Raw genomic sequence first — 25,315 nt, 5'->3', positions numbered from 1 at the left:
TAATGTAACATATACAAATGTGAAGGATTTATACTGTGTTGTGTTCAAGGACAAGGCAGTACGCAACCAGCAATCCAGGATTATGTCCAAGAAACAGTGTGCTGTCATATCAATTTGTCTATTTCCCAGTCCATTGTATCAATAAATGTGCAAATTACAGAAAGTCTTGTTGTCCTCCAATACATGCACATATCAAACTTGATCCCTTTATTTTAAGTGCTGCATGTCATATGGGTACTTTGTTAAAACAGGAAATTGTATGCTTTTATAAGGGTTCAGCCATGACAATGCTGTCTTAGTATGGGGGTAATACATTCATACAACAAATGTACAATTGTTAAATTGTTCTTACCTGTAGAAGGCAATCACCAAAATGTTTATCTTAGAATACATGTTGCAATAGTCATAATCTTTGGCCTTTAGTATTGCCAAAATGTTAACACCCTAGTTTGCCTCATAATTTAGGTTTCCAACTGTTTCCTCATCCAGCTAAGCACAATACCTTCTTTGAAAACCCAATACTTATCTGCCATTACTGACTGGCCCACCCAATGCTAATGATATAGTTCACATGCCAGTAAATTCAACTATATGTAATTAAACAACATTGTATAACATTGTATATTATAAAAAATAAGGACAAAATCAAAAATAAAATGTATTACTTTATCTCTTTTCATAAGAAAATAACCATGGTCTTATATTCACTTCACATTCTTCCAGAGCATCTGCATCCACACACACTATCAGAAGCTTATTTACACATCATCAATCCACTGTGACAATTTACCAGTAGTTCAAGATCAAACTTGAAGAGATTCCTTCCAGGATAGTAAAACGACACTAGAGTGAACACTGTGTCACTCGGGTCATAGTGGACATGCAGAAGGCGTTTAAGGCTCCATGTAGACTCTATATGTAGACAGGAGTCTCCTGCCCTGTTAGCAGTCTGAACATCACAGCAGGCATTGTCTTCATGTTAATCTGACGTGGAGAGAGAGACAGGAGAACAAGTGTGAGCTCTTTTGGTTGAAAATCTTACCTAGACTTAATAGATTCTAAAAAATGAATAAACGTATCACAGAGTCACTGTAAGGGCCCAGATAAGATATGAGAAACAATTAAATTGACTGTGTGTATTTTGGATGTAGATTAGGCATTACAATTACAATCGAACTTGTTTGCTCACCTCACCCACTGAAACAGACAAGGTCTGGACAATCTTCTCATGCGCCATGGCAACCACGCTCTGGCCGTTGATTTCAATAATCCTGTGGCCGACACGCACCCCCCCTCGCTCTGCAATGCCACCTCGCATCAAGCTGCAAATCTACACAGTCAAACAATAGGGAGTCAGGTGGCTGAGCGGTTAGGGAATCGGGCTAGTGATCTGAAGGTTGCCAGTTTGATTCCCAGCCGTGCCAAATGACGTTGTGTCCTTGGGCGAGACACTTCACCCTACTTGCTTCGGGGGAATGTCCCTGTACTTACTGTAAGTCGCTCTGGATAAGAGCGTCTGCTAAATGACTAAATGTAAATTTAAACACCCCCTTCTGAGGGACTGTCCTTTACGGAGCAGAGTAAAGCAAACCCCACTTACAATGCCGTTCTGAACACTAAAGCCCAGCTGGAACTTGAGGTCCGGTCTCTTGATGAGGACGGTCGTAACCGGGGGGCAACTCACGATGCTCAGCTTCACCTGCAAGTGACTTTTCAAGCCCTGAAACAAGAGTATGGAATCGGTGACCCTGAGACTTGTCTGGTAAAAACCCATTAACCTATACCAGTCACAACAGGGAGCAGGGACGAAAAGGTCAGATGGCTTACTGACATGCTGACAGTGCTTGACCGCTCCCTCTGTACCTTGATGATGCCCTGGCAGGTAGCCAGGGGAAGCCCCACCAGGCTGGTGTCGTTGATGGACATGATCTGGTCTCCGATGCTGAGCTTCCCAGAGCGGGCAGCGGGGCCACTGTTCTGCATGTTGGCCAGGATCACGGTGGGCAGGATGGAGCCCCAGCCAGACTCAACAATCACCACCCCCAGGCTCTCCCCCTTCTGCTTGTCCACGTGCAGCTTCCAGATGAAGGGAGAGAGAGGACATCTTAAAGGTGTTTACATTAAAGGGATGAGCATAAGGGTGCTTACAGATGGTCACAGATGGCTCGAGGCTCTGGTTATTGTTTCCGTACAAATGCATCATCGTTATAATTTGTATCTGCAATAAAAAAAAAACCTAGCATACCTCTTTACAGTTGTCAGAGTTTGAGAAATGTATCAGGTCATCATTGTACATTTCTTGGGAATTGATGATGTCACTGTATTGTTTCTGGCTCAGGTCCTTGGGGTTGATTCCATTGGCTCTGAGAAATTCTCTGTACGCCACACTGAAAGCCTGACCGATGGACTGGGCAATGAGTTGTGCCTGCGGGAAGGGAAGGGTTGGTTGGGAAGAACTACTTCACCTTTTTGCTCCAGTGAACAATGCAGTCATGAGAGAAACCGTTCAGGTCATGGTGACATGTTCTATGTGGATATGGCACCAGGCCGTATGAGAGAGGGTTTGAATTCTTACGTCCTCCGATTCAAAGACGTAGCAGATCATCCTGTACTGCCTCTGTCCCTCAGCAGGAGACAGAGAGTCCTCGGTGCAGTCTTGCGAGGTGGCCTGAGACATGCGTCTCCTTGCCATCAGAACCACAATGTTCCCAATATCCGCAATATAGGAGATTATACGAAGGGCACTGTCCATCATCGTTTCCTGCGTGAATAAAAATACATTGTATTGATCCCATCGTTCTTGATGTAAATATTTGCCCTTTTGGAATACCTTTTAGATTTTATGATGCAGGGCTGACCATTACAGACCTGTGTGTCTGCATTTAACACTTTGACAGCCTTGGTGGAGATGAACAGGTCCACTTCAGTCACCATCTGTGAATCCTCCTCTTGACACTGTGGACAGGTAAAAACCCCCAAAATGTTAGAGCTCCACCATGTGGCTTTACAGTGTACTCTAAAACAGCGGCTGCAATCAATTAAACATGATGCGGCATTGCTGTGTTTTGACAAATGATTGCACATTCAGCGTTTTTAGCCCACACTTGCATTTAGAACTGGATTTGGTATGTGAATCCCTGGGACCAGGTGCTGTACCTTCACACGGCTGACAGCCTCCTGGGCCTGCGCCATGCGGATGGCTTTGGAGGGGTTTTTGTCTGACAGCACCTGAGTGCAGCCAAGGTAGTTAGCAGCAAAGATGATCCCATCAATCAGGTCCTCTGGTTCACAGGGACCTGGGACTGTGAAACAACCAGCTTGATCAAATTGTTCATCGGCCAAACAGCATACAGAATCCATAAACCACATGAGAAATATATTTACCGTCCACAAAGCTTGGAAAAGAAGCCTTTTCTTGCGTTTGCTGAAAAGACAAAAACAAAACGTTTGATATTCGTTCACATGTGGATAATTGACATAAACTATTAGTTAGCTGTATTCTAATGACCTCAGCATTCACCTTCACCTGGTCGATGCTGTCCTCTGGTGGTTTAGGCTGGGCGCTGGGAGGCATCCTTGGCTGCTCTGCGACACTCTGACATACATTTGTAACAGAGTGAGCAGGGACCATACGGTCAGATGATCAGACATGCAGGGCAGATATATCAAAGCAAACCCTGTCCCGTTTGCAACACTTACTTGTTTTTGTGTTTCTGCCCACACCTCCCTGTCTTCAGACGGCACTCTCTGTAGCTCGGTGATATGGGGCAGCGTTTGAGGTGGGCTGGAAGCTTTGGGCTGGCTCTTCTCTGGGGTGGGTCTGGTGGGACCCCCTCTTCTCTGTTGAGGTTGGTGGGTCTGTGGGGCAGGGGTCTTGGTCTTGTTTTGGGACTTGGTCTGGGCTTTGGGCTGGGGCTGGGGTTTGGGGTGTGGCTGTGGCTGGGGTTTGGGGTGTGGCTTGGGGTGTGCCTGGATCTGGGTCTTGTTAGGATGCTGCTGTGGGGGAGGCTGTGGCTTAGTGATGTTGGATCTAGGTTTTGGCCTGATGGCTGCTGGTCTGCCGTTCTTCTGGGCCTCTGGGTGAGTGGGACTGTTAGGACACCCCTTCGCCCCGGGCACTGTAAGCTCAACATCCTCGCCTGTTTCCAGTTTGCTCCTTCCCTTGCTGTGCCTCGCCTTCTCTTTAGTGCTTCTGAGAGACGACTCACTAGCTGACTTCTTACTGCTCTCTGGGATAACACAGTTCCTTGTAGAGTAGACCTCATTAGGCTCCCTAGCCCTATCCTCTCCTTCTCTCTTTCTCATCCTCTCTCCCTTATTCTCCTGCTGAGCGACGGAGGTCTGAACCTCCGTATCGTCGTCTGTGTGTCCGGCCCCATCCTGCTCTTCCTGCTCGGGTTCATCAGGGAAATATTCCTGCTTCTGGCTCGGCTCATCCTGGTTCTCTTTTCCTCTTGGCACGGGGGCAGGACAGGGACTAAACTGCCGGTCGGAGTGAGGATGTTCTTTGTCCTGCGGTGGTTCCTCATGTATATCTGAGTTGCAATGTTCCCTTGGCGAACGACGACCAACGACGCTGCAGCCTTCGTCAGTGCCGTCCACCACGGTCTCCACATACGGGCCCTCCTCGGAGCGGAAGTGGGTGTAGTACGTCACGTCCACGCCCTTTCCATTTACGGCACTTTGCAGCACTTCATCAGAGTGCTGCTCCACGTCTGAACCCACGTTGTCGTACTCAGAACAAGTGTCCTCATCGTCCAGGCCCTCGGTACTCAGGTCACAGGTCAGTGGACGGACACGAGCCAGGTCAGGGGGGGTTGGCTGGTTGTTGTGATACAACTCTGTGCTTCTGCGGGGGCGAGGTGGAGGGGATTCTCTCCTCAAATCCTGTGTTTCCTCACCTGGATACGCTGTGAATCCAGGGCCAGGACCTGGGCAGGATGGAGAACTGGCGCCCAGTATTTTGGTAATAGTCCCTGGTCTCTTTCCATAAGCCATGGTTGGCTCTGGTAATCCTCCCTCTATTCTTGGTCCTACAGTAGATCAAAGACACAATGGACATTTTTTACAATTAAAGAATTATACAGTAGACATGCATGTGAATAAAATGATCTGTGATGAAAAACAACACAACAACGCCAAATATTTTGAAAGAGAACGTGCACTTGCAAATAGATGATCTAGCCAAACTATTTCTACCCAACAACACCTGAGCACGCCTCCGTTAAACCCCATCCCCCACCCGCTATAATGCGCACTAAAACAGTACTGTCCAAGGTACTGAACTGTCAAATTAGCTTGACTATCTTATGTACACACAGGGCGTTGTGCTAAAATCTTTGACTTAGATATACTTCTATTTCGAATGCATATTCACGACGGATTTTCCCAAAACCTTTCACATAATCAGATGATAATTCATTACGCCAAACTTTTGCCGCAACTGCAGGGGGTGTTACTATAGATATAAGATAACTGTCCCTAACCCACACACATGTGTGCACGATTTTACATTCTTTATAACCTGAAGATAACCGTTTTTTCTTGTCTCGAACCTTATCGCATAGTGACATATTCATCCATCATCCACATCATTTCATCACATTTTTCTTACCGAGGTCCAGGTTTACGATTTTACCAGATACACGGAAAACATAAAAATTCAACGACCTTCATTTTAATGATATCTCATCGAGACTGCACCATGCTAAGGGTCTTGGTGATGGTGAATGTTGTGGCTTGGGTCTGAGATGCAGTCTGAGATGCAGTTCCCCAGAGCTCATCATTGGATGTGAGCTAAACAAATTGAAAGATTGATCTGCCAACACAGCAAATTGTCTATCCTTGAACATCAAATAATTATAGGATACTTACCAACATCGATTGGTAGAGTAAAGGTATGGCTTAGTTTAAACGCTGGTTTATCTCCGATCACAGAGATTGCCCCGGAATCTGGTGGTTTTTGAAGAAAATACTCACAGCCCTGGAACGTGTGTAAGAAAGGCACATCGCTATTCTTCTCTCTTCCCTGGACAGCATCGTAAGATTATGTCGTACCTTGGTCTTGGCACATACAATGAGAAAGCAGTCTTTCTGAATTAAATACAATTGTCAAGTATAAATTAATATTTACAATAATGAAGTGATGACACGCTAGTTATAGCACAGAGTAATCATACTTGATTAATATAACATTTGTCGCCTAGATGAGAAGCTCCGCATAAATTCAAACCAGAATGTGGTAGATTTTTTTTACATGAAAATGTAACATTAAAAAATGAATGGATTTGCAAAAACGTAGACTAAAAAGACAATTCAGTAGCTTATTTTCACTGAATAACAATAATAATGATTAGGATTTAATGTATAATATTTCGAATATCATTAATGAGAACGAAACTTCAGTGTCTGTAATCTATAGTAATCAGAACCAGAACCGATGGAAATCGATCCGTCAGAGATCTATTATTCTAGCCGGTCGGATTTTGATCGATTGCTTCGGCCTTCTGAGCGCAGAATATTGAAAAGTGGCGGACAAGCATAAGAATGTAATTGCTAATCAAATGCATTGTTCAAGACGACACATTTTACAGTTTGCTGTTATGAACTGTAAAGTTCACAGTGTCAAAATATGATACCATATGCCAAGGTAATGTACAGGATCAAACTAGTAACCGCTATGCTTTGATTAGCTAGCTAGCTTAATAGGCGCGCGACAGTTACTCTGATTTAGCCGCTAGCTAGCATCAAGCGAATCTTAATAATAGCTACTGTGACTACTTTTGAATCATGTCAACCTCGGCTGCAGAGATCAGCTGCAGACAATAGCCGGGGCCTCTCGGTGCAATGGAAAGCCTATGCAAGTGGTTTTCTAGTCAAACCTGAGGGACAGCGCACTAGCTTGAGCCACTATGGCTGAGAGACTCAACCCAAACAAAACTAAACATCAGCGAAGTCTATCTGCCTCAAAGAAAAAAGGAATCTTAAAAAATGGGGGGACCGGAACGAGTCCCATCACCTCCTTCTTCAACAATACCCCACCATCTAAACTGCCCTGTCCGCTGTGTGGCCAGATGGTCCTTAGGTTTAAGATAAATGAGCACATTGATTCGCAATGCAAGAACTTTCAAAGGGATAACAATGACGAGGCGGCTTCATTCAGTAGTACTGCTGTGTCTAAGCTGCCATTGTCACCTCCTCGAAATAGCCCCAAGACCCCAGACCAGGACGTCACATGCCTTTCCAAGGAAGCTAAGCACGAGCCCAAGACGAGCCCCTATTTTAAAAAGCAGATATCTCAAGAAGTGAGAAGAAAGCGTGTGGTCAGGACTATCAGTCTGGGCAGCTTGTCTTCCAAGTTATCCAGTAAAGGCCTCAAATCTCCGGATGGGTCTCGGACACCGAATGTGATAGAGCTTTCTTCTTCAGAGGAGGAGGAGGAAGACTTTGGGGAGCTGAGCAACTCACAGAAGGAGAACCATGGAGTTACAGGTGACAACAAAACAATTATATTAGCCTCTGAATCAACCAGTTCTGTTGAAGTAGAGAGTCCATCAGAGAAACATGGGGATCATCTTCCTCCAGTGGTTTCTCTGGCTTCTTCCAGACTAACAAAGAGGAAGAAAGGAGAGAGATCTGGCGACAGCGGTTCAGAACAGAGGACCTCGGCACTCAGTAAGAAAGTCAAATATGTTGAGAACAGTGCACCAGTTGAGGCTGAGTCTAGCAAACACACAACAGGGGCTTCTGACTGCAGCCGACACAGATCAGAGCCGACTTCAGATGTGTCTTATGACTCTTCATTAAAGAGCGTAACAGAACAGGCTCTCGTTGGAAGCTCTGCAGTTCTGGACGGTGATGATCTGACTGAACCCGGTGCAGGGAAAGAAGCTGAGGAAGCGGACACCTCAGACCCACTGCGGTTATCATACTACCTCCGTAACTTTCGGACTGTGCTTGAGGCCGTACTGGAGAATGAGGATGACAGGGAGCTGTTCAATCAGGATGACCTGTCTGTCATACACATGTTTGAAAGGCTCTCGGGTGAGTTGAAATGTCACCTGTTTGTTGTGTATGTTATAGCTGTTTGTTTTCTCTAATTGGCTATTCTTGTTACCTAGCTATATATGTTTTATTATGTTGTACCTTTTTCTCCTCTAGTGCCTGGACAGAAATTGTACGTGAGACTGTTCCAGAGGAAGCTGAAATGGCTCCAAGTGAACAAGCTAGGTTATGCTGAAATTAGCGCTGACCTGAGTCCTGTTGTTCAAGAGCTGGTTGATGGCAGCTTCCTACAGACAGGTGGGAGGCTGTCACTCGAGGTTGTCCACTTTGGAAAGTCACTCCCCTCACTTAAAATCTATACTTAAATCCTTCTTTCTGTATGACAGAAAATGACCTCCAGGAGCTGGGGAAGGTTCTGGACCTGCTGCCCGTCCCAGAGCTCCGGAACCTGGCTAAGACCTTCCGCCTGGGAGGGTCTGGGACTCCGAAACAGCAGCTAGTGGACGGGCTTCTTCGTCTGAGCAGACAGAAGTCTCTCTTTGCTCTGGCTCCTGGTCAGAATAACACCGGGGCCATCATTCTTAAAAAGTGAATACATCAAAATGAGTTAACATCTGATTCTGGTGATTTATTTATCATGGTGTCCCTACATGATCGACTTATGTTCTGCTCACCTCTGTCTTCATTTGATCCCACAGGGCCAAGCAACTGGCCGGTTCCTGCGTTCGTTTATACCGAGGACCTCGAGCTGTCTTCTCTCGGGTTCTCCTCCTGTTCTCTCTGACTGACTCCATGGAGGAGGAGGACATGGCTGCGGGAGGTCAGGGCCAGCTCTACACCATCCTCCTGGTTAACTCTGGCCGCCTGGCCTTCCCTGACTACACCGTGCTTCGCCGCACCAAGCTGTTCCGGGACAGAGAAGACCTCATCAGGTCAGATTCAGAGGAAGAATTGGTCATGATGACCAACACGGACAGTAATGTGATCTTGTCATTTTCAGTCCTGTTTTTTTTTTTTCTCCTCACTTATCTTTACGTTGGGGCACGTTTCGTTTCCTGCGTTATTGCAAATGTGCCTTGGAGTGTTCAGACGTTGCCATCCATCATGTCAGGTACGAGGCGGTCATGCGCACCCTGCAGGAGGTGGTCACAGCCATGCAGGCAGGCCACTGGGACGACGCCCTGCCACTTTACACCTCAGCCCGAGCCGCCTGGCAGCAGCTGAGAATGACACATGACCTCAGGTACCACACGACTCATATTTACCCAGAGGTGCTTATGAGCTTTCACAGAGTCCCACGTCAGAGGGCTGCTTGTTGACTCCTGAGTTGTTTCTGTATGAGCAGTCATGAGGAGAACCTGCCAGTGTTCCTGCGCTGCTTCACCACAGGATGGGCGTACAGTCGCGTGCTGTCTCGAGGCGTGGAGATTCTACAGAGGCTACGACGCTATGAGGTGATTGTGCTTCACGTAAACATGTCCGAAAAGTCACTGGATTATGTTTTTGTAGTTGTTTCTGTTGACGGTTGGAGTGTGTCATGCTTGTGTTAGGAAGCGGTGGAGGAGCTGCGCTCCTTATTGGGCCAGTCTGTATACTGTCCTGACAGCAGGGGGCGATGGTGGGACAGGTTAGCGCTCAACCTGCAGCAGCACCTAAAACAGCCTAAGCAGGTTTGTGGCAATCTTTTTTAACCTCTACAAAAGCATTCCTAGCTGGTTGTCCAGACTCCCTCCCCCGGCATATCAGCCCTTAATTAGACTTTTGCAACGCCAATGTCTGTTTTACAGGCCATTGCTGCGATCAGAGAGGGCCTGTCAGACCCTCTGGTGCGCACCGGTCATCAACTGTCCCTCCACCAAAGAGCCTCCAGAATGAAGGAGTCTCCTAGCTTCAAGAAGTACCGCCTTGAACTCCAAGACCTGCCAACCATCCATGTCAAAGATGTCACTCACGTAAGTCCCGCCGAGATGTTCTGCGCTTTAAACTTCCTTGAGAAAAAAAAAGACACCGCTCTAAAACATTTACATTTAGTCATTTAGCATCCAGAGCGACTTACAGTAAGTACAGGGAACATTACCCTGAGGCAAGTAGGGTGAAGTGCCTTGCCCAAGGACAATTCATTTTGCACGGCTGGGAATTGAACCAGCAACCTTCAGATTACTAACCCAATTCCCTAACCGCTCAGCCACCTGACTCCACAAGTTGTATTGTTTTCGTTTTGCCTCTAGGTGACCATCCGAGGCCAGCTGTTCCCTCATGAGGGAGGAACGGGGAAATCAGTGTTTCTCCTGCCAGCTGAGGAGGAAGGGGGACACGCTACTGTCATGTGCTCTGTGGAAGAGCTGGCACTGGCACACTACAGACGGAACGGCTTTGACCAAGGCAAGTTGTTCACCTTTGTATAACAATGCATCAGAATCTGAATTGTGTTTAATCACCAAGTAAGTGGTCACAAACCATTTACTAAAGTGGGCAGGTGCATACAGTTTAAACATAATGAACAAGAGAGAAAATGTACAACCAAAATAAAATAAGCCATCTGTAATAATCTTCTTTTTTATAGTCAGTGTAGTGATTCATTTTCGTTTTTGTTCTGTGTAGGCATTCATGGAGAGGGATCGACAATCTCAACTCTATTTGGTCTCTTGATGTGGGACATCATTTTCATGGATGACATTCCAGATGTTTTCCGAAACCCCTACCAAGTAGGTACAAACACGTCCAACACTAATAGCCATCTCCAGCTAGATATCCGTTCAGAAATGTGTCTAAACCTTCTTGTGTGACAGACCTGTCCATTGGACCTTTTCACTGACCGCTTCTATGAGAATCGGAGGGAGGCCGTAGAGACGCGTGTTCAGATGCTCCGCGAGGCGTCTGTAGATACGCTCCACAACCTGCTGTTTGACACCTGGACCTCACAGGAAGGACGGCAGTGTTCCCTGGTCAGCTGGGAGCGCTTCTCCTCTCTGGAGCAAGCTCAGGTAACGACAACAAGCCTCTTGAATGATTACGTAAAGGGTTGCTATGTACTCAAGGTAGTTACAGGGATTTACGACTACCCTGTCATGTCTTGTCAATGACATGGTAATGATAGTGTCAGTCATTTAGTAACATTTTGGTAGGTAAGTGACACAGCATAGCGCTTTTGAAGACGTTCTGATTTAACAAATTCTAAATGACCTATATCTGGGCAGAGTCTTGTGTCTTGTATGGGAGGAGCCCTCCTGGGAGGGATAATCGCTCGGATGGCAAAGGATTACCGGCACTGCCGCGCTGGTCTGCCTGACCTGGTGGTGTGGAACACCTCGAACAACAGCTACAAGGTGAGCTCACGATTACATTGTGTTTAACCCTGTGGTGATAGTTATATCCCCCAACTTATAATCAACCAGTGCAAAGTTAATAATGTCTGTTGTACACTGTTTACTGGAGAGGGCTCTCTGTGTTACAGCTGGTGGAGGTGAAGGGGCCCAGCGATAGGCTGTCCCAGAAGCAGCAGATCTGGCTGGATGAGCTGCAGAGCCTGGGTGCAGACGTGGAGGTCTGCCACGTGATCGCCACAGGAGCAAGGGGCGCCCGTCTGGAGTGACACACAGCTGCATCTGACTGGGATGACTGAAGTAGCTTTTTTAGGCTGCTAATTATGACTGAGAACCCCATTGAACTGACACAGCTGATAATGTGGCTGGTCTGGTGAACAGGACGGTTTTACATCTCTATGAGATTTGTTGTTGTATCATATGTTAAAATGAATGCTTTATTACACCGCTTGGTTGGATGTACATCAACATGTGTGTGTGTGTGAGCCATAAACTGCTGTATTGCTCTTCAGAACCTTTCAGGGATGTCTAAGTAGTTTAAAAAATATATATATATTCTCAAGGTTGAACATTGTTGAAAAAAAACGTTTCTAAAAAGGTTTTGAGAAGTAGCAAATGAAAATAAAAATCGAAAAAAAGTCAAACGGGTTGAAAACATTTTTTTGATTTTTGTTTTTTTACGTTTCAGAAGGTCAAATATTTTTGCCCGTTGTAGCGTAGCACATTTATATTTTGATATCAATATATTGGGGGGAACATTTTGACCAGTTTGAATATTGGGGAGGATATATTATGATTACGGCCTTGCTTGAACTTCAGTGCAAAAGTGCAAAAAAGAGTAGTCAGCACTTCAACTTTAAAAACATGTCTTTGAACATGAGTATCTGTTCTTCTACTTGAGTGAAGGATGCGTGTACTTTTTCCATCTCTCCTGTAATGATCCAGTTGATCATCCAGTTGCTGGGGTGGGTTGGAGAAAAACCCTACAGGAAGGTAATCCTCCCGGGCAGGCCCGGGGTTGGAAACACCTGTCATAGAGTATACTGGTACGTGTAGTAAAATACCTACAGTGTGTTATGTGGGGGAAGGGATGTCATTAAGATCCCGACTGCGTCTGACGTCAGGGCGTTGAGAAGAAGGGGAGGTGATGAGAGGAAGCTGCAAAAACACAGGGCGGCTGCGCCTAGCTAAGTAGGACAATAAAGTGATAACACTATCAATGCTCTAACAATGGGTTTGACGGAAATGCTTCTCTTGGAATTAATTTTCATTATTTATGTAATAAACTGTGCACAAGGTGAGTTGCCATATTTCAATTGATTAATCGAAAAAGCGACATACACGAAGGAATTGGACTGGAGAAAAAATATATCGCGAGCCAGTGGCTAGGCAAAAACAGCGGACTAGCCATGGCCTGGTTGTTTTGAAAAAGATTGCATCCTTCAATTTGATTTCTTGCAACCACACCGCCACACAATAACATTTATTTAATAGTTTCCAGTTAATTAGTTAAATCTGCCCATTTTCAATTTACAAGTACCTATATTGACTATTGTCGGTTTGACTGTGGTACTACCACCCGACACGGCTAGCTAACATATAATCTAGGCTAACTGACTAGCTAGCTAGCTAACAGTTATTTACTACCGAGTCTGGGGGTATCGCGTTAGCTAAGTTTGATAGCTTGCTTAGTTATTAATGCAAACACGCAATACTGATCTAAACGTTGTTTTTGAAATGTCTTATTTTTTTGCAAAATTCCATGTTGTCATTCAGCCACAGTTTCATTAGATAGCAAAGCAAGTAGGCGTTACGTTCTTCATTATGCCATCTGATTGTCTATTGTATTGGAAGCTAACTAGCTGCCTAGTCAAAAGCACCAGTACAGAAACAATGACCGGATTCTTCTTAGCAAGCGTAGCTAAACCTTATTGTGTTTTCGTAGCCATGCAATGCTTTTTTTCTTTTCAACAGAAGCCCTAAGGATTCCTACTAGTACACTTCCTAATTCCCATTATGATGTAGTCATGACTAATTAACAGGCATTGCTATATTATTTTAACAAATATGCAACCCCTGATCACCTAAACGCTCAAATGATGTCTTGTGGTAGTTGGATCATTTAATATTTCTGATGCTGATGTATCCATCTTCCATGCCATTCAATATAATTGTTGATGTTATCTTCTTGTAATAATAAGTTTTTGATCTAGCTTTATACTAGGCATGAGGTTGAAGAATTAACAATCCCAACAATTTGGACAAGCTTATATATAAAGAGGAATTTGAAGGAAAAGCATTAGACAATTGGTTTCGGGGACATTCAAAACAATCAAAAACGCTTCCATGCTTAAATTATCACATCTTTGATACTTTAATGTTTTCAAGTACAGATAAAGTCGGCCTATATGGGAATAGCAGGCCTATTTAATATTTTAGTAATAATAGTATACATTATAATACTAATACAATTTGCATATTAGCAAAATTATGTTGATTACTTTGATCTGGGTCGGAATGTGTTGTGTAGGCAACAATATGTTTATGGAACTTGCTAAAACTCCACTATCTTATGTCCAGGTTATTATGGGAACCCCCTGAATAAATACATCCGCCACTATGAAGGTCTGTCTTATGACACAGACCTGCTTCACAGCAAACATCAGAGAGCCAAGAGAGCGCTCTCCCACGAAGACAAGTTCCTTCGTCTGGACTTCCATGCCCATGGAAGGTTTGTCGGTTTTCTTTGTAGAAATTGAAAAGTAAAGCATGGTTACATTGTTTCAAAACATCCAAGTGCATCGGGTTTTTATATACAGAATGATCTTCTCAGTCACAGAAACTGCATGTCACCCCATGGATGCTTTTAGAAGCACATCATTATTTAATATCCTGTACCTTTAAAAAGAGCTGTAGCTGTGTCAGAGAGTGGTGTTCGGTCTAAGCTGAGAGACCCAGTGGAGACCATCTGGAGTTTGGCAAGGACCAGGGCTCTTCCTGCCAGTGGCCTGGCCCAGTGCTTTGAGGCTCAGATGCAGCTTGATGGGGAAGGGGAGGAATAAGGGCTGAGCAAACAAACAAATAGAAGCAAGGTGTCTGCTTCTCAGAAAAGTAGGACTCCCCGAAGCTTGCAGCCCTCCTGGCTTAGCATGAAACAGCGCTAATGCTCTGCCATATGGACAATGTCTGTTTCTGTGCTATTCCAGATTATATCTTATTCTTTTAGATAAATCTCTGCCTTTTTATATTTTATTATATATAGCCAGCAGCCTTCTACTTTTATAGAATATATAAGTATTACTTAATTTGTCACTTGTTTGTTTCTGTGGTCTGCAGTAAAAAAGAAACACCGCTGTTGAAAAACACCAAATTATTTTTCTATGTGCTACTCGCATAAGAAAATGTTAGTAACTTCTACTGGAGCATAAGCACTATGTCTTTTCTTTTATCTTTTTTGCTGAGCCAGTGGCCTTGCATTTATTTCAGTTTTCCTTTTCATTTGCCCCCCCACACCCCTCTGCATAACGTCTGAATAATGTCACCAACCCTTCTCAGCCTTGCCAAGTTCAGACCCCCAGCCTGGGGGCACATAATCAGAGTAACACGTTCCTGACCCTCATCTTGGGTGTCTGTCCTCAAAAGAAAGTACCCAAAACAATGAAATCAGACTAGGATTCAGGATGACACTTATCCTCTTCCTTTTTCTTGTCTAATGTTTTCGTAGAGAATGGATAAGCAGACCCCCCCCCCCTGGAGGGTTAGGCCTGTTGTTCAGTGACTTTCTTTTGTTCTGTCCTGGACACACTTGTGCATCTGTTTCCCGTGCGCTGAATCTGTTTCCTCGGTTCTCAGACACTTTAATCTGAGAATGAAGAGGGACACCACCCTGTTTGTCCCGGACCTGAAAGTGGATATGGGAGGGGAAGAGACCACGTATGATACCTCCCACATCTACACAGGAGAAATATATGGTACGTTTAACACCTTCCTGTCTCTGTTTTTCATAGTTCTGGGGGCAAATAAAGTTTTCTTGAACTTTGGGAACCAGGAATGATAGAGGAAACCACCTCACTGATGTTTATGGTCAAACCAATTGAAAAAGCTGGAGAGAAGTCTCTGATGCTGCCTTCAGTGTCTGGCTCTCTTGAGTCTGGCTCTCTTGAGTCTGGCTCTCTTGAGTCTGGCTCTCTTGAGTCTGGCTCTCTTGAGTCTGGCTCTCTTGAGTCTGGCTCTCTTGAGTCTGGCTCTCTTGAGTCTGGCTCTCTTGAGTCTGGCTCTCTTGAGTCTGGCTCTCTTGAGTCTGGCTCTCTTGAGTCTGGCTCTCTTGAGTCTGGCTCTCTTGAGTCTGGCTCTCCTGAGTCTGGCTCTCCTGAGTCTGGGTCTCTCTCCACAGGGGAGAAGGGTACCCTGAGCCACGGCTCCATCGTGGAGGGCAAGTTTGAGGGCTTCATCCAGACCTACCAGGGGACGTTCTACGTGGAGCCGGCTGAAAGATACCTGAAGGACAAAGATGTACCCTTCCATTCGGTCATCTACCACGAAGACGACATCAGTGAGTCCCTTCCTCACACACACACACTCCCAAACTTTTATTCTAGATCCTGATGATACAGAAGCTGACTATCTTGTGTTCCCCAAGGCACCAATTAGCCATATTTCCTGGGCCACTACAGCTGGGCCACTACTGCTGGGCCACTACAGCTTAATTAAGTGACCTGTCTGCAGTGTACCACACTGTACATACTAGCCACAGTGACAACGGCGAACAAGGTCTTACATGGTCCGTAGGGACGACTAATTATCTTCTGCCTGTAGCACTGCCTGCTCATGAGTATGTAGAGAAAATGTGTGATGAACGTATTATTTGCTCTTTGAGAGCATTAGAGAAAGGCAAATGGCCAGCAACGTTGGCAAGAGAAGCATTATCTCGACCGTTAGAGGAGCTCTTAAGTGCATTTCTTTAGAGAAAATAGAGGGGTGCTTCAAATGGTCTGGGTTAATGTAAACAATGGGCTGTCCTATTCCCTCAGACTATCCACACAAGTACGGGCCAGAAGGAGGTTGCGCTGACCACTCTGTATTTGAGAAGATGAAGAAGTACCAGAGCTCTGGTGTAGAGGAACCAGCTTTGGTAAATCCATTCCACACAGCCACAACTTTACTGTCTGCTAGTCATAGATCAACACAGATCATAACTGTTATCTGCTTATATTTCCCTAATGGTTGCATGCAGATTCTTTGGTATCAAAACGTTGGTTTAGGTATATTTGATGACCTAAAAATACGGCACATGTTTTATTCAGCCACCTCTGGCCTGAAAATGCTGCATATGATTTATTTAACCACCCATATCTGTTTCTCCTTCGCCCGCCCTGCTCCAGGAGCAGAGCGAGGACGCACCCTCTGACCCTGTTCTGCTGAGGAAGAAGAGGATGGCCCAGGTGGAGAAGAACACCTGCCAGCTCTTCATCCAGACAGACCACCTCTTCTTCAAGTTCTACAAGACCAGAGAGGCTGTCATAGCACAGGTAGCGCAGGACACGCCAGCTTTCACTGGGACCAAGGGGGTGCAGTTCCATTTCAGTGTGAGTAACGAGTGCTTTTATCTCCCTGCTCCAGATCTCCAGTCACGTTAAGGCCATCGATGCTATCTACCAGGGCACAGACTTTATGGGCATTCGCAACATCAGCTTCATGGTGAAAAGAATCAGGGTGAGCTCGAGATTCATTCAGTCGTTATGAACGCAAACCTGACCCACTGTGGGTGAAATGCTACTCATTTATTATGCTGGCATTGTTACTTTCCTTAAGCTGTGTGTGTGTCTCTCTCTCTCTCTCTCTGTCTCTCTCTCTGTCTCTCTCTCTGTCTCTCTCTCTGTCTTGCTCTCTGTCTTGCTCTCTGTCTTGCTCTCTGTCTTGCTCTCTGTCTCTCTCTGTCTCTCTCTCTGTCTCTCTCTCTGTCTCTCTCTCTGTCTCTCTCTCTGTCTCTCTCTCTGTCTTGCTCTCGCTGTACAGATCAACATGACCAGTGATGAGAGAGACAGGTCCAACCCCTTCCGCTTCGCCAACATTGGTGTGGAGAAGTTTCTGGAGCTGAACTCGGAGCAGAACCACGACGACTACTGCCTGGCCTACGTCTTCACTGACAGGGACTTTGACGACGGCGTGCTGGGCCTGGCCTGGGTGGGGGCCCCTGCAGGTAACGCCTCCATCACCCTCTAGTCAACATCGTCAGGGTTACAGCCGCAGATGTAGTCAGTCAGGTAGTGAAGCCATGACCTGGTTAGGTTTTAGCTTCCCATGTGCATGACGATTCCATATTTGGGGAACTCTCTGCTGACAGGTTTGGCTTGTGTTCACAGGCAGCTCAGGGGGCATCTGTGAGAAGAGCAAGTTATACTCGGATGGTAAGAAGAAGTCTCTGAACACCGGCATCATCACGGTGCAGAACTATGCCTCGCACGTCCCACCCAAAGTTTCTCACATTACCTTCGCTCACGAAGTCGGACACAACTTTGGCTCACCGGTGAGTTTAGAAGGATAACGCGTTCCTCCCCACTCAGCGCAAGTGAGGCTTAGTGGCGCTAGTGTGACTCATTTTAATCCCCTGTTAAATCCTGAACCAAGATGGCTTTCCCCCCCCCCCTGTCCTCAGCATGACTCTGGGTCAGAGTGCACTCCGGGCGAGTCCAAGAGCCAAGACAAGAAAGAGAAGGGGAACTACATCATGTACGCCCGGGCCACTTCGGGAGACAAGCTCAACAACAACAAGTTCTCCATCTGCAGCGTGCGCAACATCAGCCAGGTGCTGGAGAAGAAGAGGGGCAACTGCTTCGTCGGTACGTTGTGTTTGTTGTGAATGTGAGGCCACGCCTCTGGGGCAGATCTCTGTCCACAGAAAGGAGAGGCATTTCTGTGTGTTTTTTTTCTTTGTGTAAACACGCACACGTGCACGGCCACACAGAGTCTGGCCAGCCCATCTGTGGTAACGGCCTGGTGGAGCCTGGAGAGGAGTGCGACTGCGGCTACAGCGACCAGTGCAGGGACCAGTGTTGCTATGACGCCAACCAGCCCGACAACAAGAAGTGCAAGCGAAAGCCAAACAAAGTCTGCAGGTAATTCAAATGGCCAACAGGCAGTCGCTTTCGTTTCGTTTCCCCTCCAGTGTTTCTCACACAAATCAACTGCCTGGAAGCGACATGTAGCACAGGCGACTGAACTCTCCTGTGCTCCCTCAGTCCCAGCCAAGGCCCCTGCTGTACTCACGAGTGCACTTACAAGGGCCGCAACGACAAGTGCAGAGAGGAGTCGGAGTGTGCCCACCAGGGCATGTGCAACGGAGGCACGGCCCAGTGCCCCACCTCCGAGCCCAAGGCCAACTTCACCGCCTGCCACGGGGAGACCCAAGTCTGCCTCAACGGGGTGAGTGGGCTTCCTGCCCGAGATGGGGGGGGCGTGCCACTGTCCTGTGCATCCCTCCCTCCCTTCCCTTGGAGCCCTCTTGTGAGGACGCCGATTAACCTTTCTCCCTGCTCCCCCTCTCCCTGCTCCCCCTGTCCCTGCTCCCCCTGTCCCTGCTCCTCCTCTCCCTGCTCCTCCTCTCCCTGCTCCCCCTCTCCCTGTTCCCCCTCTCCCTGTTCCCCCTCTCCCTGCTCCCCCTCTCCCTGCTCCCCCTCTCCCTGCTCCCCCTCTCCCTGCTCCTCCTCTCCCTGCTCATCCTCTCCCTGCTCCTCCTCTCCCTGCTCCCCCTCTCCCTGTTCCCCCTCTCCCTGCTCCCCCTCTCCCTGCTCCCCCTCTCCCTGCTCCCCCTCTCCCTGCTCCCCCTCTCCCTGCTCCTCCTCTCCCTGCTCCTCCTCTCCCTGCTCCTCCTCTCCCTGCTCCCCCTCTCCCTGCTCCCCCTCTCCCTGCTCCCCCTCTCCCTGCTCCCCCTCTCCCTGCTCCTCCTCTCCCTGCTCCTCCTCTCCCTGCTCCTCCTCTCCCTGCTCCTCCTCTCCCTGCTCCTCCTCTCCCTGCTCCCCCTCTCCCTGCTCCTCCTCCTCCCCAGGGCTGCTCCGGCTCCATCTGTGAGAAGTACGGGCTGGAGGTGTGCACCTGCGCCAGCCAGGAGGGCAAGGACGAGACAGAGCTGTGCCACGTTTGCTGCATGGAGAAGAGTGAGACTCCTCCTCTGCTCGCCTTGCACATCTTCTCATATCCACACACACACAATCCATCACGAGGCGTTATTAGGTTGGGTGTTAAGGTGAAGCTCTTAATGTTCTGGCCGTTAAGGCATGAGCTAATGTTCACTTCCTTCCCCTTGCAGTGAACCCCAACACCTGCAGCAGCACGGGCTCTGAGAAGCTGGCACGCTTCTTCAATAAGAAGGTGACCACGCTGCCCGCTGGGTCCCCCTGCAACGACTTCAAGGGCTACTGCGACGTGTTCATGAAGTGCCGCCTGGTGGACGCAGACGGGCCCCTGGCCAGGCTCAAGAAGGCCATCTTCAACCCCGAACTCTACGAGAACATCGCTGAGTGGATAGTGGTACGTGTCAAATCAAATGTATTTGTATAGCCCTTTTTACACGCAAGCATGTCACAGAGGGCTTCACATACGCCCATAGAACTGCCCCTCAACCAACCTAAACCCTCAACCCACGTGTCTCACAGCGTCATCACCCCCCTCCCCATGCCAGGATGATGTCCCTGTATGAACTGCCTGTTTCTCTGATCTCCATGCAGGCACACTGGTGGGCGGTCCTGCTGATGGGCATCGCTCTGATCATGCTGATGGCCGGCTTCATAAAGATCTGCAGCGTGCACACTCCCAGCAGCAACCCCAAGCTGCCCCCGCCCAAACCACTACCAGGTGAGCAGCCAGCCGGCCAGCCAGCCAGCCGGCCAACAAGAAACACTTAACCAACAAAACCACCGGGGAACGCCAACCACATGGTTGAGACCTGGAAGTTGTTTTGTTCTGAAGTGCTGAACTAACACCCAGTCACCCCCTTCTCCCCCCCCCACCAGGCACCCTGAAGAGGCGGCGCGCCCAGCAGCAAGCCAGCTCCCAGGTGCAGCACCAGTCCCAGCACCCCCACTCCCACCAGCACGCCGGGCAGAGGCAGCCCCAGAGGCAGCCTCAGCCCCAGAGGCAGCCTCAGCCCCAGAGGCAACCCCAGCCCCAGAGGCAGCCTCAGCCCCAGCCCCAGAGGCACGGCCGGCAGCCCAGGGAGAACTATCAGATGGGCCAGATGCGACGCTGAGACCAGCAGGCCGTGCCTTGGCTCCTCCTCCTTGTGCCTACAGTGGGATAAAACAGTCACTCCATCCAAAGAATAGCCTAAACCAGTCACCCCATCATCCTCACACCCTTCATCCACCAAACAGCCCAACAAACAGACGGCGAGATATAGAGAAGCGACAGAGCGGCCCCGCCGTAAGCTGGGGTGAGATCGCCCATCCTGCCTGGGATGCAGACTAGGACCCCCCCCGGGCCATTTCCAACGCGGCCGTCTGGCATTTCTCTCTCTCTCCTCCTCCCCCCCCCCCCCCCTTATATTGTTTTTATTGGTTTGTTTTTAAAGGAGTGCCAAGGAGTAAAGGAATCATGCGTAGCTTTAGTACTTTCTGTGATGATTTTGGTTTTTGTTTTCTCCTTTCCAATTGCTAAGTCCTCTCAAGTGACACACCTGCGGCTGTTGGTGAACCTTCTGGGGTTTGTCTACTGCCATCCCAGCCTGGAAGCCGAGAGGCACTCGGTAGAGATCTTCAGCACTTTTGGGATTTTCCACCTTTTCAAAACGTCAAAAGACACAAGCTCTTGTCTCTCATGCAGACCATCCTCTGCATGTGACTGTACAGATTTAAGTGTATCATAAGTGAATACAAACTATTTCTTCTACTGTAAATGTATGATTCTTTACTGGTTTCGGTTAGTACTCTCAGGACTCTAAACACACAAATGAAGGTATCTGCGAAGATGAACTCTTGAATGCTGGAGTTTGGGGGATCTGATGGTGGTTGGACTTCCCCCTACTGCAGTTGGATCAGGAGGCTGTCTCAACATCACGTTAGGTTACTGGACATGGATGCTAAACGTCAAGGTCACCATATCCCACTTTTGACCTGGAGGGACGTTCAAGATCCAAATTTTCATCTGCTTTTGTTTTGTTGCTAACATCTCGTACTGATCACACCATGTAACATATAAGGATAGTCAAGGAACAGGAGGGAACCTCACTAGGTTTTACACACTTTTATTGTTGCTGAAGAATGAATAACCACTAACTTAAGATAAGAATTCTGCCTGTGTAGTTCATAAATGCAGGCAAATGAAGGCAGACTTAGGGCTTACAATAGGTCAGAGAGTGTATTAATGTCACAGTGCTAGGTTTACGTGAGTGTGGAAAGTGTGAAGTTGCTAAATAGTTCCAATATGGATGTAAAACAAAAAAAAAAGAAATGAAAAAAAATTACTCCATGCTCTTACTTTTTCACATCAAAAGTGTGCTCTGAAGATGATTGTCAGTATGCAGACACATTAATTCCATGCCGACACATTAATTCCATGTAACGACAGCGAACAAAGCTCTGTGGTCACTATCACCTTGCTATAACAGCTCGTTGTATCTAGTCTTAAAACGGTGACAATGGTGACAAAAGATTGAGATTGGAATCAGTGGCATATTGAAGCCCATAACAGCTGTGTGTCAGGGGCTAATAGCTGTATGGCATGATCATTATTCTTCTATTTTCTCAAACAGATCTCCTGCCCAATGTTTCTGCAGGTGTTTGTATTACAACGCCAGAAGCCCATCAGGGCTGATGAGCGTGTGTGCATGACCTTGTCATAAATGTCTCTTGGCCAGAGATCTGTAAAGAACAGCCGCATCGCATCCTTTAGTGCAGAGGTCTTCAACCCTGGTCCTCAGGGACCCCCTGTCCTGCACGTTTTAGATGTTTCCCTGCTCCAACACACCTGATTCAAATGAATGGGTCGTTATCTACATATGCAGAAGCCTGTTAACGACCATTCATTTGAATCAGGTGTGTTGGAGCAGGGAAACATCTAAAACGTGCAGGACAGGGGGTCCCTGAGGACCAGGGTTGAAGACCTCTGCTTTAGTGTCACAGTGGTTGGAAAAGGGCCAGTAGGTTTTGAGAAGCCATGCACTAGTTGGGACAGATTAAGCCTCAGGTTTGGAGGAGATGGGGACTGCCATGGTGCGCTTGATATGAGCTCGCGGGTTTTCCTCCTGCCCTCTTAACACGAAAAAGTGGGGGCAATGCTAACGGCTTCCAAGCTAGTTTGCTATCCCATCACCTCTCTTTGGCCAAGCATGCACAGGTCTGTAGGAGACTCTAGAGTACGTCTGTCTCACATCAACTCATTTGTTTCCCATTGTTGAGGAATTATTGAGATTAGGGGTTGCTAAACTCATTTGGGGGTTTTACCGTATGAAGGAGTAGAAGCGGTTTTAAAATCATCTTATAGGCTAGCCCACTAATACTAGCCCAGATTATATCATTGTGAACTTGTACAGTACTTGGAGAATTGGAGTTTTATTTGAAGATGAAGACTTTTTGATACGTCTGTTCTTTTTTGTATTCTAATTCCAGATAAAAAAATGTTCCGAGATGTTCATGTGACAAAACTTCCCTCTCTTCTAAGTTATTTATGTTCCTATATGTGCTAGTTGAAAAGGGGTTTGTTACAGATATTTTTTTCTCCACCATCACCAGTGGTAAAAACAATTCAGTGTAATGGACTTAATGTCTCATTCTAATTTTTGTCTTCTGTTATCCTGTGGCATGGTTTGGGTAGACGAACAGAAGAATAATGCCTGTAAATTTACTTTCATTTTAATTTTGTAGTACCGGTAAAGTTTTTAGATAAACGTGCACTGAAATGTCCAAATTGAGTTGAAATGTTGTAGGTGATGTAGGCCGAAAGAACACAATTAAAAAGTAATACTACTGTCTGATTTTAATGTTCACTGTGTTTTATACAGTATCAAAATCTTTTGTTCACTTTGAACATTTTTACAAAAAAAAAAAAAAAAACGGTTTCAAATTGTATTGTGCGAAGAGATGTAATTTTTGGAGTACTTGAAATGCATTAATTAAAAGATTCGTTCAAAATAAACTGGACAATTGCCTACTGTTTTTATTTTTGTGTTCTACTGAAGACATACTGTAGTTAAATATTCTGTACTGTGAACTCTTACCAATAGGACAGGGGACCTTTTGGAAATACTCCTACTGCTGTCTGTGTTTAGTCTAGGAGAAACCTTACTGCATAGGTAGGTACTCAATACACCGGTACCAGAGGTGGTAGAGATGGGTATTACCACTATGCAATACCACTATGCAATACCACGGCTTGCCACCAGAGAGCGCTGTGTGCATCTGACACCAGCCATAAAGCCATGATAATCCAAGTTGAACACTGGATTTTTGTGTTTCAACACCCATTGATACTTCCCTGTTGTGTGACTATGTTTAGCCTGTGTTCAGCTCCTCTCTCTCCTCAACTGTCCCTGCGGGAGGGGATCCCTCACTGAATTGCTCCAAGGTTTCTTTTATTTCTCCTCTAGTGAGTTTTTCTGGGAGTTTTCCCTTGTCTTCCTTGAAGGTTTAGGTTGGTTGAGGGGCAGTTCTATGGGCATATGTGAAGCCCTTTGTGACATGGCTTGTAAAAAGGGCTGTACACATACATTTTGATTTGATAGACCCTGTTGCCCCATCTGCCTGCTACTGAAAACACAAGAAGAATCAATGCTCTCGTGTGTTTCGGCTCAAAGAGCATTGATCCTCAATCATATCTGGCACGTGATCATATCGATTGTAAATCTGGTGGGTGTGACAAGCAACTGCTGGATCATCAACAAAAACCGTGATCCAGTGAATTGAAAGCACATGAGATTTTACGTACCGACTACAATCGATAGTGTTGTCATTTTTCTCACAATCCTTGTCCTGATGACATCCAACACAGCCTGTGACAACATCAACAAAGATGGAAAACTGTGTCACAAGAGTGCCCGCCGTCCAGTGCACTTCTAAGTCGGTAAACAAAGCCTACCTCTGAAGCTCTCAACAGAGCCAGCGTGTGTTGGTAGGTGGAGACGGCCTGTTTGGTTGCCCCCAGACAGACCAGGGTGGCAGCAAGCCCTTCGCACGTTAGACACTGACCCCGAAGATCTCCTGCGGGAAGATAAAAGCATGCCAGGAAACAACCAAACGAGGACGAGAAGTGCTTCATGAGGACGAACCGAACGTCATAGATCACCGTGAGCTTACCTGCTCTCCTGAGAGACTCCAGAGCTGTTTGGTAGCAGACCCCCGCTGGCTGGTAGAGTCTCATCTGGCTGTAGGCGTAGGCCAGGTTGGCCAAGCTCTGCCCTTCCCCTTTCCACTGATCCAAAGCACCTGCAAGTTAAAATCACTATGACTACCAGTCGGGGTGTGCCTGATGTAGTGACTGTAAATGTAGGAAGCATCGGGACATATACAGCAGGATGAACAGTATATTTATAGAAGAATCAGATGGCTGAGCGGTGAGGGAGTCGGTCTAGTTATCAGAAGGTTGCTGGATCAATTCCCCGCTGTGCAAAATGATGTTGTGTCCTTGGGCAAGGCACTTCACCCTACTTGCCTCGGGGGGAATGTCCCTGTACTTACTGTAAGTCGCTCTGGACAAGAGCGTCTGCTAAATGACTAAATGTAAATTTATAGAATAATTAATGTACGTGTGTTTTCGACTGTACCGAACAGCTGCACTGCTTCAGTGTGATAAGACAGAGAGCAGGAGAAGAGGCCCTGGGCATTCTTCACAGCCCCCAGGTTCTGCATCAGCACGGCTCTCTGCAGGCCCTCATTTGTCTGTGTGCTGCAGGCGGACAGCGCTTCCAGAAAACAGGCCTCCGCATGGCTAAACTGACCCAGCGCGCAGTAATGCAGCCCCACGTCAGTCAGCAGCTGGTCTGAGGGAAGGAGAAGCCTCGT

The 25,315-nt window shown here is 47.0% G+C and overlaps 3 protein-coding genes and 1 long non-coding RNA gene across 5 annotated transcripts; 2 read left to right on the top strand and 2 right to left on the bottom strand.

The window, feature by feature from the left end:
• Positions 1–22: 22 nt before the first annotated feature.
• apba2a (amyloid beta (A4) precursor protein-binding, family A, member 2a) lies at positions 23–5,153 on the bottom strand. The gene is made up of 11 exons (XM_084671962.1): positions 3,700–5,153; positions 3,521–3,595; positions 3,385–3,424; positions 3,157–3,302; positions 2,869–2,955; positions 2,576–2,761; positions 2,246–2,425; positions 1,864–2,076; positions 1,601–1,720; positions 1,190–1,330; positions 23–984 (listed from the first exon to the last, which is right to left on the bottom strand). The coding sequence occupies exons 1-11, from the start codon at positions 4,996–4,998 to the stop codon at positions 913–915; spliced, it is 2,559 nt and encodes an 852-aa protein (XP_084528088.1). The 5' UTR covers positions 4,999–5,153; the 3' UTR covers positions 23–912.
• Positions 5,154–6,475: 1,322 nt separating this feature from the next.
• Positions 6,476–11,965, top strand: fan1 (FANCD2 and FANCI associated nuclease 1). Of its 2 annotated transcripts, XM_084673228.1 has the most exons (14): positions 6,476–7,674; positions 7,882–8,043; positions 8,161–8,301; positions 8,391–8,592; positions 8,703–8,936; positions 9,116–9,247; positions 9,350–9,458; positions 9,555–9,674; positions 9,792–9,956; positions 10,233–10,386; positions 10,606–10,709; positions 10,794–10,988; positions 11,202–11,330; positions 11,459–11,965. In XM_084673228.1, the coding sequence occupies exons 1-14, from the start codon at positions 6,912–6,914 to the stop codon at positions 11,594–11,596; spliced, it is 2,748 nt and encodes a 915-aa protein (XP_084529354.1). In that variant the 5' UTR covers positions 6,476–6,911; the 3' UTR covers positions 11,597–11,965. The 2 variants fall into 2 exon arrangements, with proteins under 2 accessions (XP_084529354.1, XP_084529353.1); XM_084673227.1 differs by having other exon boundaries at positions 6,476–8,043.
• A 486-nt stretch (positions 11,966–12,451) lies between these two features.
• On the top strand, positions 12,452–21,216 carry LOC146259152 (disintegrin and metalloproteinase domain-containing protein 10-like). The gene is made up of 16 exons (XM_084672517.1): positions 12,452–12,624; positions 13,908–14,058; positions 15,180–15,298; positions 15,721–15,879; positions 16,358–16,458; positions 16,709–16,855; positions 16,947–17,039; positions 17,343–17,526; positions 17,690–17,853; positions 17,983–18,166; positions 18,292–18,442; positions 18,566–18,749; positions 19,372–19,480; positions 19,633–19,853; positions 20,051–20,177; positions 20,336–21,216. Exons 1-16 carry the CDS (start codon positions 12,558–12,560, stop codon positions 20,569–20,571), a joined length of 2,397 nt encoding a protein of 798 aa, XP_084528643.1. The 5' UTR covers positions 12,452–12,557; the 3' UTR covers positions 20,572–21,216.
• LOC146259151 (uncharacterized) lies at positions 14,158–24,457 on the bottom strand. Its single transcript, XR_014729746.1, has 3 exons — positions 24,393–24,457; positions 24,243–24,306; positions 14,158–14,365 (listed from the first exon to the last, which is right to left on the bottom strand). It is a non-coding gene; the product is annotated as an uncharacterized LOC146259151 (long non-coding RNA).
• Positions 24,458–25,315: the final 858 nt, after the last annotated feature.

Source organism: Hypomesus nipponensis, chromosome 14 (genome assembly GCF_054491055.1).
Source record: "Hypomesus nipponensis isolate SF chromosome 14, ASM5449105v1, whole genome shotgun sequence".
NCBI classification, from domain to species: Eukaryota; Metazoa; Chordata; class Actinopteri; order Osmeriformes; family Osmeridae; genus Hypomesus; species Hypomesus nipponensis.
The sequence above is the reverse complement of the archived record's forward strand: the minus strand, read 5'-3'. Positions and strand labels throughout refer to the sequence as shown.